This window comes from Oryctolagus cuniculus, chromosome 18, assembly GCF_964237555.1.
Source record: "Oryctolagus cuniculus chromosome 18, mOryCun1.1, whole genome shotgun sequence".
In the NCBI taxonomy this organism is placed as follows: domain Eukaryota; kingdom Metazoa; phylum Chordata; class Mammalia; order Lagomorpha; family Leporidae; genus Oryctolagus; species Oryctolagus cuniculus.
Window position 1 is genome coordinate 66,896,357 of NC_091449.1, and position 11,854 is coordinate 66,908,210.

Here is an 11,854-nt window from a genome sequence, read left to right on the forward strand (position 1 = left end):
TCTCGACGCCGGGGAGCGCAGGCCCTGCCCGAGCCGGCCTGGGCACGTTGCATTCCCCTTCCCTGAGGCCCCTCGTGCAGGCCGGGAACCCTCAGCAGTGTGGTCCTGGCCCCCACGGGCCTTGGCGAACACACAGCGGGCAGCACCAGCGGGGCCTGGGCTGTACCCTAGGATGCTGTCTCCCTGGGGAGCCTGAGTGTCTCCACGGGCCCTGCCCAGAGGGAGGACGGCCCCTGCAGCCCACTCGGACTTCCTGAGCGGTGAGGGGAGGGGGAGGGGGAGGGGGGAGGGGGGAGGACGCCCTCTGGGCTCTCCTCAAGAAAACAGGCTCCTTACGCAGGCAAAACACCAGGGCAGGGCTAGCCACGCCCCCGAGTCACTGTGTTTACCGTTCTCAAACGTCTGGTCACTTGTGCATTTATTCCTCTGTCCTCCCACCCACCCATCTATCCATCCCTCCATCTGTCCACCCACCCATCCATCCCATCTGTCCACCCACCCATCCATCCCATCTGTCCACCCACCCATCCATCCCATCTGTCCATCCATCCATCCATCCATCCCTCTGCCCACCCGTCCGTCTGTCCATCCGCCCACCTGTCTGTCCATCCGCCTACCCATCCATCTGTCCATCCGCCCACCTGTCTGTCCATCCGCCCACCTGTCCATCATCCATCCATCTGCCTGTGCATCCACCAAACTCCTCTGGGGCACCTGCTGTGAGGCACGAGACCTGCGAGGTCCGGGCCCCGACAGGAAGGAGCCACACTGTTTGCGATGTCGCAGACGTGTGAAAGAGGCGGAAGAAAGAAGTTCACAGCCAGAACGCCTGTCCTCAACCCGGTCACCCAGACCCCGTCGGAACGCGTCGGCGATAGAACGTAAGGCTGTAAGGCACTTCACGTTCGCTCTCTGCCCCAAGTCGTCGGAAGCCGCGGTGCATTTCCCGCGGAAAGCGCATCTCCACGCAGGCCAGCCGGGCTGCAGGGGCCCAGAGCCGCCCCTGGCTGGTGGCTGCCCTACCGGCCAGCGCAGATCTAGGGACACAGACGCACGGGCGCCCAGCCCTGGACCGAGGGGGTCTGCGTGTCACGGGTGGGGGAGCACACCTGCACACAGCTAGGGTGGAAGACGGGGCCCGGCAGTGCTCGGGTGCGCGGGCAGGGGCCGGCAGCACCTCCTTCCTGCGCCACTGCTCGGGGCACAGCGCCCGGCGGGCCGCAGGTGCAGGGAGCATTTGCCAGATGAGCCACGGGCGGCTCCACTCCAAGCCCATCAGAGGGCAAAACGGAGAGAGCCGGTGCTGGCTGGCGAGCCGAGGCCGCGGCTGCTCCCCTCCCCCCCCCCGCCCGGTACCCGCTCTGGGGGACAGCGTGGCGACGGCCCGGAAGCTCATCCCCGGGGCCCAGCAGCCCCACCTACAGGTGGGAGCTCCCACACAGGAGCACGAGGAGGTGGGCGCACCAGTGTTCCCCGCACCACGGCGCCACGGTGCATGAAGCCGGGAACTCGGAACTAAACGGCACCAGAGGACCACGGCACATGTTGTTACCACCAACTCCTACCAAGTCAGACCACACAGCAGCCACGCGGCAGAGCTGGACACGCACGTGCCCGGCACCAGGGAGGACAGCAGAGCATGCTGGGTGGGAGAGGATTACACGTGACACGGGCACGAGCGTCACGGCAGAGCCCGCACACCACGACGGGAGGGAGGCCCGTGGCATCGGCAGACGCGGCCTCAGGGAAGGGGGAGAGACGGGGGGACCAGAGAGGGGGACAGAGCGGGGCTCACCGCCACGTCCTCTCTGGAAAGCCGAAGCACACACAGCCAAAGGCTCAGACTGGCAGGCGCACGGGTGCAGGTGCGTGCTAACCTATGCCCCGCACCTTCCTGTCTGAAACGCTTCCTAGAAGAAGCCGACGCTTCCCAGGAACAAGACAGGGACTCGATGCACCACCTGGGGAAAGTCGCCTGACGGCCCGGACCTCGGCTCCCGCGTCTGAGAGGCAGGAGGGCAGGCAGGGTCTGGGAACGGCGGCCTTGAGCCAGCCCCATCGCGGGCACCGACCGAGCGCCGACTGCGCCAGGCATGGGGAAGCCGCCTGATCCGGCAGGCGCTGGTTCTTACCCCACCCCACGGGGCGCAGGGCCACGAGGCTGCCCAGGGCAGCAGTGAGTTGAGCGGCGGCCCAGGATCTGAGCTTGGCCAGCCCCCGCCCCATCCCGGCTCCAGTTCTTTTCTTTCCAGAGGCTCCGAGTTAATTTTAAAGGCCGCAGGTGCCAAGGCCCTGCCGGCGCTCAGGGCCCGGCTAATCCTCCCGAGAGGGAGGCTGAGGCCCGGCTGTGGGTGCGCACGGCTGAGCCTGTCCGGGAGACGGAGGTGCCCCACGCACCCCGCGGTCAGTGGGCTCCTGAGAGGTTGCCCCCCAGCGGGATCTCCCAGCTCCAGGGCTAGTCCACTGGGAGGGTGGCTTCGGGGTCGGGGGGCCCCGAGCCAGGGAGCTCAGCTGCCGGGGCAGAGGTGGGGAGGGGGCACAGCCCCCGGCAGCCCCTCAGAAGAAAGCCCTGTGCGGAGAGTCCCGGTGCACCCTGCCAGCCAGCCGCGGGAGAGATGACCTGCCCGCTCAGTGTGCCCGCTCGCTGCACAACCCATCTCCTAGCCGGCGGCACGACGGGCGTGCCGTGTTGCTCCTGTGCGCTACGTGTTAAAGCCAGGACATCTACAGCACTCACCGAGGCCCGGGAAGTGCCAGCACGCCCAGGGCACGGCAGGGTGGGGAGTGGGCAGAGGAGGGGGCGCCACCCCAGACACCCAGGACCAGGGCCTCCGCACCCGGACCCGGAGCCCCCGCCAGGCCCCCACCGCCTCCTCCTACCTCCAGGGACAGCAGGTCAGCGGCTGTCTGGAGTCTCCGGGACCTGGCGCAGGCTGGGGACAGGCGCTGGCTCTCCTGGGGTGGCCATCTGGGCTGTGGCCGCTCCCTGCTCCTCCGGACTCTGCCCGTCGGGACTAAATGCCCGGCCTCTGCAGAGAAGGGAAATTAGCCTTAAGCTCAGGACTCGCCATTGCCCCGTGGCTTTCGGAGCTTTAATCCCTGTTTCAGATGCCGGGTGTCTGCCGCGGGTTAGTGGGCTGGGCCAGCCGGGGCCTCCACAGGAGAGGGGGTCACGGGGAGGGAGAGGGAGCACACTTCCCAGGGGAGGGGGGCGCTCTGGGGTCTGTGCTTGGGGTGGCGTCGGGGGGGGGGGTTGGGGGGCGAGGTGCCACTGGGACCCACGGTGGGAAATTCGGGAAATGACGGGGACACTTCTGGCAATCAGATGCCTCGAACCCGCTCGTCGAGCTGAGGGTGCCAGCCCACGCCCGTGGCGGCACTGCATTCCCAGGGTGGTCGGGTGCGCTGACGGTGGAGCTCCAGTGACGCCCGTGAGCCCCCCACATGCCCCTCTGCTCGCGGCCTTAGCTGAGGCCAGACCTCAGCGGGGAAAGGCAGAGTGTGGCTCCGTGGGCCAGGCCAAGGCCTGCCACAGCAGAGGGGGGAAAACGGGGGCCCCTTTTCCCCTCCCCAGATTACCTTCCTGATGCTCCACTACTTATTTTCATATAAAACACACAGACCCTAAACCCCCAACTTTGAGCATACAACTCAGTGACTTGGAGAATATTCTAGAAAATTGATCACTACCACTCATTCCAGACATTCTTGTCACGCCCACAGGAAACCTGTACGCCGTCACCCTTGAATCTGCTCATCCACTTCCTGTCTCTGTGGACCTGCCCTCCCTGGACAAGTCACAGACGTGGACTCACACGGCCCAGTGTGTGTGCACGGCACAGACGTGGACTCCACGTGGCCTCGGTTTGGCTTCTTTTGCCCAGCATCATGGCTTTCAGGTTCGCCATGGTGTAGCGTGAGTCACTCTTTTGTGGCTGAGCACCAGTCCACGTGTGGACAGGCCGTCCGCTGCTGGGCACTGGGCTGTGTCCCCACTTTGGCTGCCCTGGGCACTGGTGCCCTCTGTGAGGACAGACGCTGCCACTGGGAACCACGACACTTAATGGCCAGCTGGAGCCTGCGACCACCCTGTTGATTTTGGCTTCTCTGGTTCCTGCAGGGTGGGCTCCGCCTCCCGGGTCCTGCAGCTCTCAGACGGGATCTAAGTGGACTGGAGCTCCACGTGGCCTCTGCCCGCTCACAGCCACCCCACCGCCCCGGACATCCAAACCGAGTGCTAAGACAAGACCTAGGAATGCAACCGCAGGGCCGGGACACGGGAAAGGAGCCCGACAGAGCCGCCCCGTGAGGGGACCCAGCGCACCTGCACGCGGCGGGGGCGGCCCTCTCCCCAGATGCGTCCTGACTGCCGGCATTCTGCGGTGCTCACCGACACGTGTGCACCCCCAGTTCTGCGGCCCCTCCCGTCCGCAGGGTGGGGTGGGGACGGGTGCAGGGGGGCTGCCACCTGCCCTAGGCAGGGCCGAGCGGACAGGCTGAGGACTGCCGTTAGCTCACTCTGGAAGGCTGACGGCAGCGAGGAGCTGAGTGCGGGGCATCAGGCCGTGGGCTGCCCCAGCGCTGGAGGAAGTGGGGCCCTGCACGCCCTGCAGAGCCCGGGCTGTGGGGAGAGGAAAGGGTGTGGGGGCCACGGCGCGGGGCAGGGAAGGGAGGGTGGGGCTCCCAGGTCCAGGGGCCGGCGGGGTGGGGTGGGGGTGGCTCCTGGCGGAAGGCGTCCAGAGGACCCGGCAGGTAGTGCCTGGGCAGCTCCTTGTCCTGGCCCAGCAAGCCACAGGGAGCCTCAGCTGCACGGTCTGCGGAGCCCACAGCTCCGTGCAGCGGGGCCGATAAAGACACGAGTTATCCCGAGCGCCCTGGGTCTCCCACCCCGGTCACTCCCTGGAGAAGAGACAGGGCGCCAGACAGCTGCCCCGGCGTGGCCTCGGCGGCCGGTCCGACGTACATCTCCAGGTCTGAGCATGGCCGGGGCTATTCCAGACCAGCGCTCCAGGTCACTCCAGCACCGTTAGGGCGGAGGCCTCATGGCAGGTGCTGGGCGCAGACGTGGTCAGTGGGAGGGACGGGGGCGCTCACAAGGCCCACCACGGCCGTCGGTGCCGAGACGGACATGCTTGTGACCAGGGAGGCTGCTTTGCCAGGACTCCCTGGAACCTGCCCGTAGGTGGAGTCTGTGCCGCGGCACCCACTGCCCCGTGTGCCCATGAGGGGCCGTGTGTTCTGGACGTCCAGGAAGGTGAGACACCGGGGTGCCAACAGAACAGTGGGACGAGTCAGCCGTGACCTTGACCCCGACCCGCCCACTGCACCACTCCCAGGCCTGTGGGCCTCCAACCCTGGCTCAGGGGGAGGGGCAGCGGCCACAGAACGCAGCAGCAAGAGGGTTGCGAGGAGCAGCGGACCCCTCCCTGCCTGCCTCCCCTCTCCTGCCTGACCTTTCCACCCAAACTGCCTAGAGGCCACGCCCACGCGGCAGGTGGGGCCCTGGGTGGGACCACCGAGCCCCCTGCTGTCTGCACCTCAGCCTACCTGCACCACAGCTGCAAGTCCTGGCACCGTTACCTGCTGGCTCACGCCCAGACGGCCCCACCGGCCGGGACGGGGCCAGGCTGCGGGCGGGAGCCTGGGACTCCGCCTGGCTCTCCCACGTGGGATTTGTCCCACCACCCTCTGCTCTCCCGCGCAGCCGCAGGGAGGCGGATCGGAAGCGGAGCGGCCAGCAGGGGTACCAGTGTCACAAGCTGAGCCCAGAATTCTTGACTATAAGGCAGCACGATTACTCACCACTTACGCGTCCTGTTTAAAACAAGGTGGTGACCGCAGCCTCCTGAGGCCATCTGGGAGCTCCCTTGTTTGACGGCTACCCGCCCCCCAAAGTCTCAGCTCAGAGAGCCTGACAGGAGTGCGGGTGAGCCAGGGGTCTGCAGCCCCGCACTGTGTGTGTGTGCGGGGGCATTCGGCGGGCCCAGCTGCAGAGACCCTAACAGGGGGGCACGCACAGCCCGCAGGTCCGCTCCCGCGCGTAGCCCTGGGAGGACCGTGTGCGTGGGCGTGCAAAGAACGGGCAAAAGCGCTCACCGCAGGGGAACCCGCACCAGCCGCACCGCGGAAGCAACCCAACAGGCCATCGGCACAGAGGTGGATAAACCAGGAGACACGGCTGCGGCCAAGCCACCCACGGAGCCCACGCGGCTGCGGCCCGGGGGCGCGCACCTCCCACACGGCACGCGCGCGCGGAGGGCCCGGGCGCCGGCAGACCCCATCCGGCGCTTGTCTGCCCATCAGCGGTGCTGTCTGCTGTGGTTCACGGAACCCCGTCTGTGCGCGTGCGATGCTGGCGGACGCTTTACTGAAGCGGCACAACCCTGCCAGCCACGTGGAGACGGGGCTGAACGCAGGACGCTGGGTGTTGGAACGCACGACTCTGATCTTGGGACGGGGCCTCCCCGGGCGGCGCTGGCCCAGGGTTGAAGCCGCTGCTTCCGCAGGCCCACGCCCCGCGGCGCAGTGCGGTCTGAAGCCCGGCCACGCCTCTGCCCGTCCAGCCTCCTGCCAGTGTGCACCGTGGGAGATGGCAGCCGACGGCGCGGGTCCCTGGTCCCTGCCACCCATGGGGCAGCCTGAACTGAGTGCCAGGTCCCCAGCTTCAGCCTGGCCTGGCCTTGGCTGTCGTGGGCATCTGGGGAGTGGACTCCACGGTGGTCACAGCTCTCAGTGTCTGTGTGCGTCCTTCTCTCTGAAAGAAGCTAAACTGAAACTCCTCCATCCCCGGGAAGCAGAGGCCACGCCACACACGGGGAGGGCAGAGGGCCGCAGGATGCCCTGGCCGCAAAGCCGCCTCCGGAAGCGGAGACCTGGCGTCTTACAGGTGGACAGACAGCGACGAAGCCTGCTCACGCACAGGACACCTCGGGGCACTGTCTTCCCACCCGCCCGTCCTGCCTCAATTGTTACTGAATTCTGTTTGCAACAGATTTACAAGGGAGAAAGAAGTCCAAGGTCTCCCACAGGAAGAATCCGGAGCTCACTCTGGAGACCTGAGCTCCACTGGCCTGAACCCCATCAAACTGCTGCTGTGCGAGGTTATTTTTTTAAAAGATTTATGTTTATTTGAAGGACAGAGTTACAGAGAGAGGTAGAGAGAGGTCTTCCATCTGCTGGTTCACTCCCCAGATGACTGCAATGGCCAGAGCTGAGCTGATCCAAAGCCAGGAGCCAGGAGCTTCCCCCGGTCTCCCACGTGGGTGCAGGGGCCCAAGGACCTGGGCCACCTTCCACTGCTTTCCCAGGCCACAGCAGAGAGCTGGATCAGAGGTGGAGCAGCCGGGACTCGAGCTGGCACCCATGTGTGATGCCGGCGCTGTAGGCTGGGGCTTTAACCTGCTGCGCCGCAGCATTAGCCCTGATCTTTGTTTTTTTTTTTTTTTTTGTTTTGTTTTGTTTTTTGTTTTTTTAAAAAAAACACTATTTTTTGAGAAACAGTGAGATGGAGAGCGCTCTGGTTGGCTGATTCACTCCCCAAATGTTTGCAAGAGCCAGGGCTGGGCCGGGCCAAAGCCAGGAGCTGGGAACGCAGCCCAGTCCCCACGCCCAGGTCTGCCCCGTGGGTGGCTGGGACCTGGTCACTGAGCCAGCAGGCACTGCCCCAGTGTGGGGCACACGGCGGCCGGAACTGGAGGCGGAGCGGGTGCTGGGCCCAAGCACTGACTCAGGAGGCAGAAGGTGTTTGAAACGGTTTTCGTCGCCAGGCCGAAACCTGAGCCTGATATGCCTCCCGTTTTTTAAGATTATTTTTTGAAAGGCTGAGTAGCAGGGGCAGAGAGAGAGACAGTCTCATCCACTGGTTCACTCCCCAAATGGCCAAAACAGTCAGGGCTGGGCCAGGCGGAAGCCAAAGCCAGAAACTCCAACGGGGTCTCCCACCCGGGTGCAGGGGCCCAAGCACTCAGGCCGTCTCCCGCTGCTTTCCCGGGCGCACTAGCGGGGCGCTGGCTCAGAGGTGGAGCGGCCTGGACTCACACGGGTGCTCGCGGGCCGCCAGCGTCACGGGTGGAGGCACACCTCTGCGCCACGCCGCCAGTGCTGTTTTCAGCTTTGGACGAATGAGACTACAACTTCACGGGCCCCGCCTCACGGTCCAAGATCCTGGTTTATCATGTGCCACCGGACCCACTGCCAGCAGGGGTCGTCACCTTCGTTTCCAGCGGCCGCGAGAGGTGACGTGTCCTCGGCCACAGAACTCACGGCAGACAAGGGTGCGCACTCCCCCCGCCCCCGAGTTGTCCCGCGCGCAGGGACGAGGTGCTGCGGAAGCAGCCGGATCCTTTCTAAACGCATCCAGCTCGGAGAAGCCCCCAGTGCTCTGCCAGTGGCGAGTGGGTGCAGAGGACAGGGTCTGGAGGGGCCCGGGGCCCGGGGGCGCGCGCTGCACCCGCAGGGCCCGTCTTCCAGGCTCCCCCGCCCGACAGAACTTCGCGGGTAGTCCTGCTTCCCTAACAGGTAAGTGCTCACTGAAAATCAAAGTGCCGACGGCCTGGGTGTCGGCGGTTGCGTTTGGGGAGGAGGGGGAGATGGAGTCCTCCTGTTCCCAGACGCGGCGCTGCCCCAAAACAGCGGTGCTATTTGACAGGGGTTTAGAGCGCCTGCGAGCCCTCGGGACGGTAGCAAGAACACGGGGGGCAAGGAAGCAGCGAGACGCAGTTCAGGTGAGCAGAGAGCCGTGGGCACTGGTGCGCCTGGTCCCTCACGCCGAGCTCCGAGGTTGGAGTCCTGGTTCCGTCCAATTCCAGCTCCCTGCTAACGCACAGCTGGGGAGGCAGCAGGTGACGGCACACGTGTCTGGCCCTTGCCAGCTCAATCCGAGACCCAGCTCGCGGCGCCGGCTCCTGGCTGGCTTCGGCAAGACCCAGCTCCTGCAGGCCATCTGGGGAGTGACATCAGCGGACAGCGCGTCCCCGTCTCTGCCTCTCCGCCCGTTTCTTGGCTCTGGCGGAATTCCAGGCTCCTGGGGTCAAGGAAGCGCACGGAGCGGCTCCTGGGCCCTCCCCGGGTGCTGAGTACCGCGTCCCGAGCGTCCCGAGATGCAGCTCTCACAGGTGACTGGCGGGGTCCGCAGTCTGGTCAGCCGGTGCTGAGTACGCACACTGTTTCACGTGGACTCAGGAACGGGCGCTGTGGACTGCGGGTCAGGCTGCTGCCCGGGCTGCCTGCGTCCTGCATCCGAGCGCCAGCTGAATCCCGGCGCCTCTGCTTCCAGTCCAGCTCCCTGCTAACGCGCCTGGGAGACAGCAGGTGACGGCCCAAGTGTCCGGGTCCCCGCCACCCTCGGGGGAGACCAGACGCGGCGCCAGCCCTGGCCACTGCCAGTGCTGGGGGCAGGAACAAGCACGTGGGCGGCCTGTCTCTTCCCTCCCTGTGTCACTCTGCCTTTCAAACGGATCAATCTTAAAAAAACAAACCGGAGGCAGAGGTTTCCTGTAGCGAAGTGCAAGCAGACGCCTCCTTGGCACAGCAGAGCCGAGACGCCCGGCCACTGCAAAGCTGGGCTAGACCTCGGGCTGTGGTCACTTCTCCAACGGCGGCTGTGCAGAAGCCTGCGAGGGCCGGTCCCCCCCAGAGGCCGCAGCACGGCAGGGCCGGCTCCTGCTCCAGGACGTTGCGTGCGTTTCCAGAGCGACAGGGCCCTCCAGGCGCCTCACAGCTCTCAGGTGCTCCCTGGCCACGCCTGGGGCTGGCAGCGCAGCCCTGGCCTCTCCCACCGGCTTCCACCGAGCTCCTGCGTCCGACGCTAAGACGCGCTGAGGTCGGCCGGGAGCGGAAGTCGACTTTGACACTGAGCTCCTGGCTCTGCAATGGTGAAGGCAGGGTGTGGAGTCGGCCGCCCGTGGCCACCCACGGCGAGTTTTCTTGCTTCCCTCTGCCCGGAGGCCGGCGAGCTGGTGAAACACATGTGCCGTGAGGAGGAGAGGTTTTGGAGACAATCAAACGTCTTCCAGGCGCAAAACACAGGTCGGTGTGGAAAACTGAGAACTGCACTGTGCAGAAACGAGAATTCCCCACGACAGCAGATGAAAAATAGCCATTAAAATAAAGCGAGCAGCTGGCGCCGTGGCATAACGGGTAACGCTGCACCTGCAGTGCCGGCACCCATGTGGGTTCAAGACCCGGCTGCTCCTCTTCCGACCCAGCTCCCTGCTGTGACCTGGGAAAGCAATGGAAGGTGGCCCGAGTGCCTGGGCCCTGCACCCCGGGGGAGACCCCGAGGAAGCTCCTGGCTCCTCCTGGCTTTGGATCAGCGCAGCTCCAGCCGTTGCGGCCAACTAGGGAGTGAACCAAGGATGGAAGACCTCTCTCCCTCTCTCTGTGTAACTCCTTCAAGTAAATAAACAAATCTTAAGAAAAAAATCAAAGCTAATGACACAAGGACTTTCTACACCAAGGCAACTCAAACACACACGAGAGTCACTTTGCCCAGGGTTTCCCGTGTTCCCTCCTCTAAAGCAATCTAGCGTCATCCGAACTGCCCGAGGCGCGCTTCCCGGTCAGCGCGCTGCCTGTCGCTGCGTACGGAGTGACTGCCGTCGGCCCACCTCAGGCCTTACGGGAAGCCAGGATGAGATGGAAGGACGTTTCACACGCGTGGGCAGCCGCTCGCCCTGCTCACCTGTCAGCGGCCAGCGCTGCTCCGGGACGCCCCCTGGCTCCCACACCTGACGGAGATGTCTCCAGGCTTCATGTTGCTCCTTTAGGTCTTCCCCGAGGGGCAGCACAAGGAGGCTGTCCCAGGCTTGCTCCGGGATCCTAGACGGGGGAAAGCAAGCCTGCTCTCAGGGGCATGGAGAGGCGCCCCCGAGGCCACAGGGCAAAGCTCCCGGGCAGCAAGTGGGCTGGGCGTGCGGCTCTTCAGAGCACCGGCCGTGCCACAGAGGGCACCATGCCACGGCACAGTGCTTCAAGCTGAGGCCTGAACCCCGGCTGGAGCAGTCGCTCTGGCTGGCTGCAGCAGAGCCACACTGGAGGAGGCCGGCTCTGTGCGACCCCCACCCGCAGGCACTCGGCACAGCGCGGGGGTCCCGGGGGTCCCAGAGGGCTCCGCCACTCCCCAGGCCCTGCCCTGAGGGGCACCCGTGCCCCCCTCCGCCCCGGACGCTGGAGGTGATTCTTCTGAGACACCTGAGCCACGGGCACAGGGCCGCCCGCCACGCTCTGTGAACGTGGTGGCGCTTACGGGTGGGCGGGCGCAGGACTGGGGACACTGGCACAGCACCCACCCTGTGTCCCCCACGGGGAACAGGCCAGCGCAGGGAGTTGAGAGGCGCTTGAAGAAGGGGAGAGAACCGGGTGGGTAAAAGCAGCTCCACGGTGAGCCACACCTGAACTCGCCCTGCTTCCCAAGGGAAGCGTGTTCTCACCCAAACCCCGGCAGTGCACGGCACCTCCTGCGGGAGCCGGGCGGAGGGCGCGGTTCTCGGAACTCCGCACAGATGAGAGAATGCAGTGCACCGAGTTCCCCGCCAGCTGAGACGGGCAGAGAACTCGCCCAGGGCTCCGCACAGACAGACTGCTCTGGCCGGGCGGCGAGTCCGAGCTCTGGCTCTGCTCTGGGGACGCAGTCGCCTGGCCGACACACCAAGCCCTGTGGGAGACCGCGCAGGTCAGGGAAGGGGGACCCACCTGCCTCCAAGCCCACGCGCAGCATGGCTCCGGGGCTCCTTTCTGGGCTCCGCAGCTCCGCCAGGTTCCGGCTGCCAGGGAAGCCTGCACCGTGCTCCGGTCGAAGCTGCCACCACCAGCGACCCACATCTGTCGTCACCTTAACGACAAAGGCTCTTCCCAC

The 11,854-nt window shown here is 65.6% G+C and overlaps 1 protein-coding gene across 1 annotated transcript in view; it reads right to left on the reverse strand.

Moving 5' to 3' along the window:
- Nucleotides 1-11,854, reverse strand: part of C18H16orf74 (chromosome 18 C16orf74 homolog) — a 45,203-nt gene that overhangs the window by 33,173 nt on the left and 176 nt on the right. The window contains exons 2-4 of the mRNA XM_051829275.2: nt 11,692-11,830; nt 10,682-10,818; nt 2,881-3,029 (exon numbers count right to left, since the gene is read on the reverse strand). Coding sequence (XP_051685235.2) covers nt 2,881-3,029; nt 10,682-10,818; nt 11,692-11,830 — 425 coding nt within the window. The remainder of the gene's footprint in view (nt 1-2,880; nt 3,030-10,681; nt 10,819-11,691; nt 11,831-11,854) is intronic.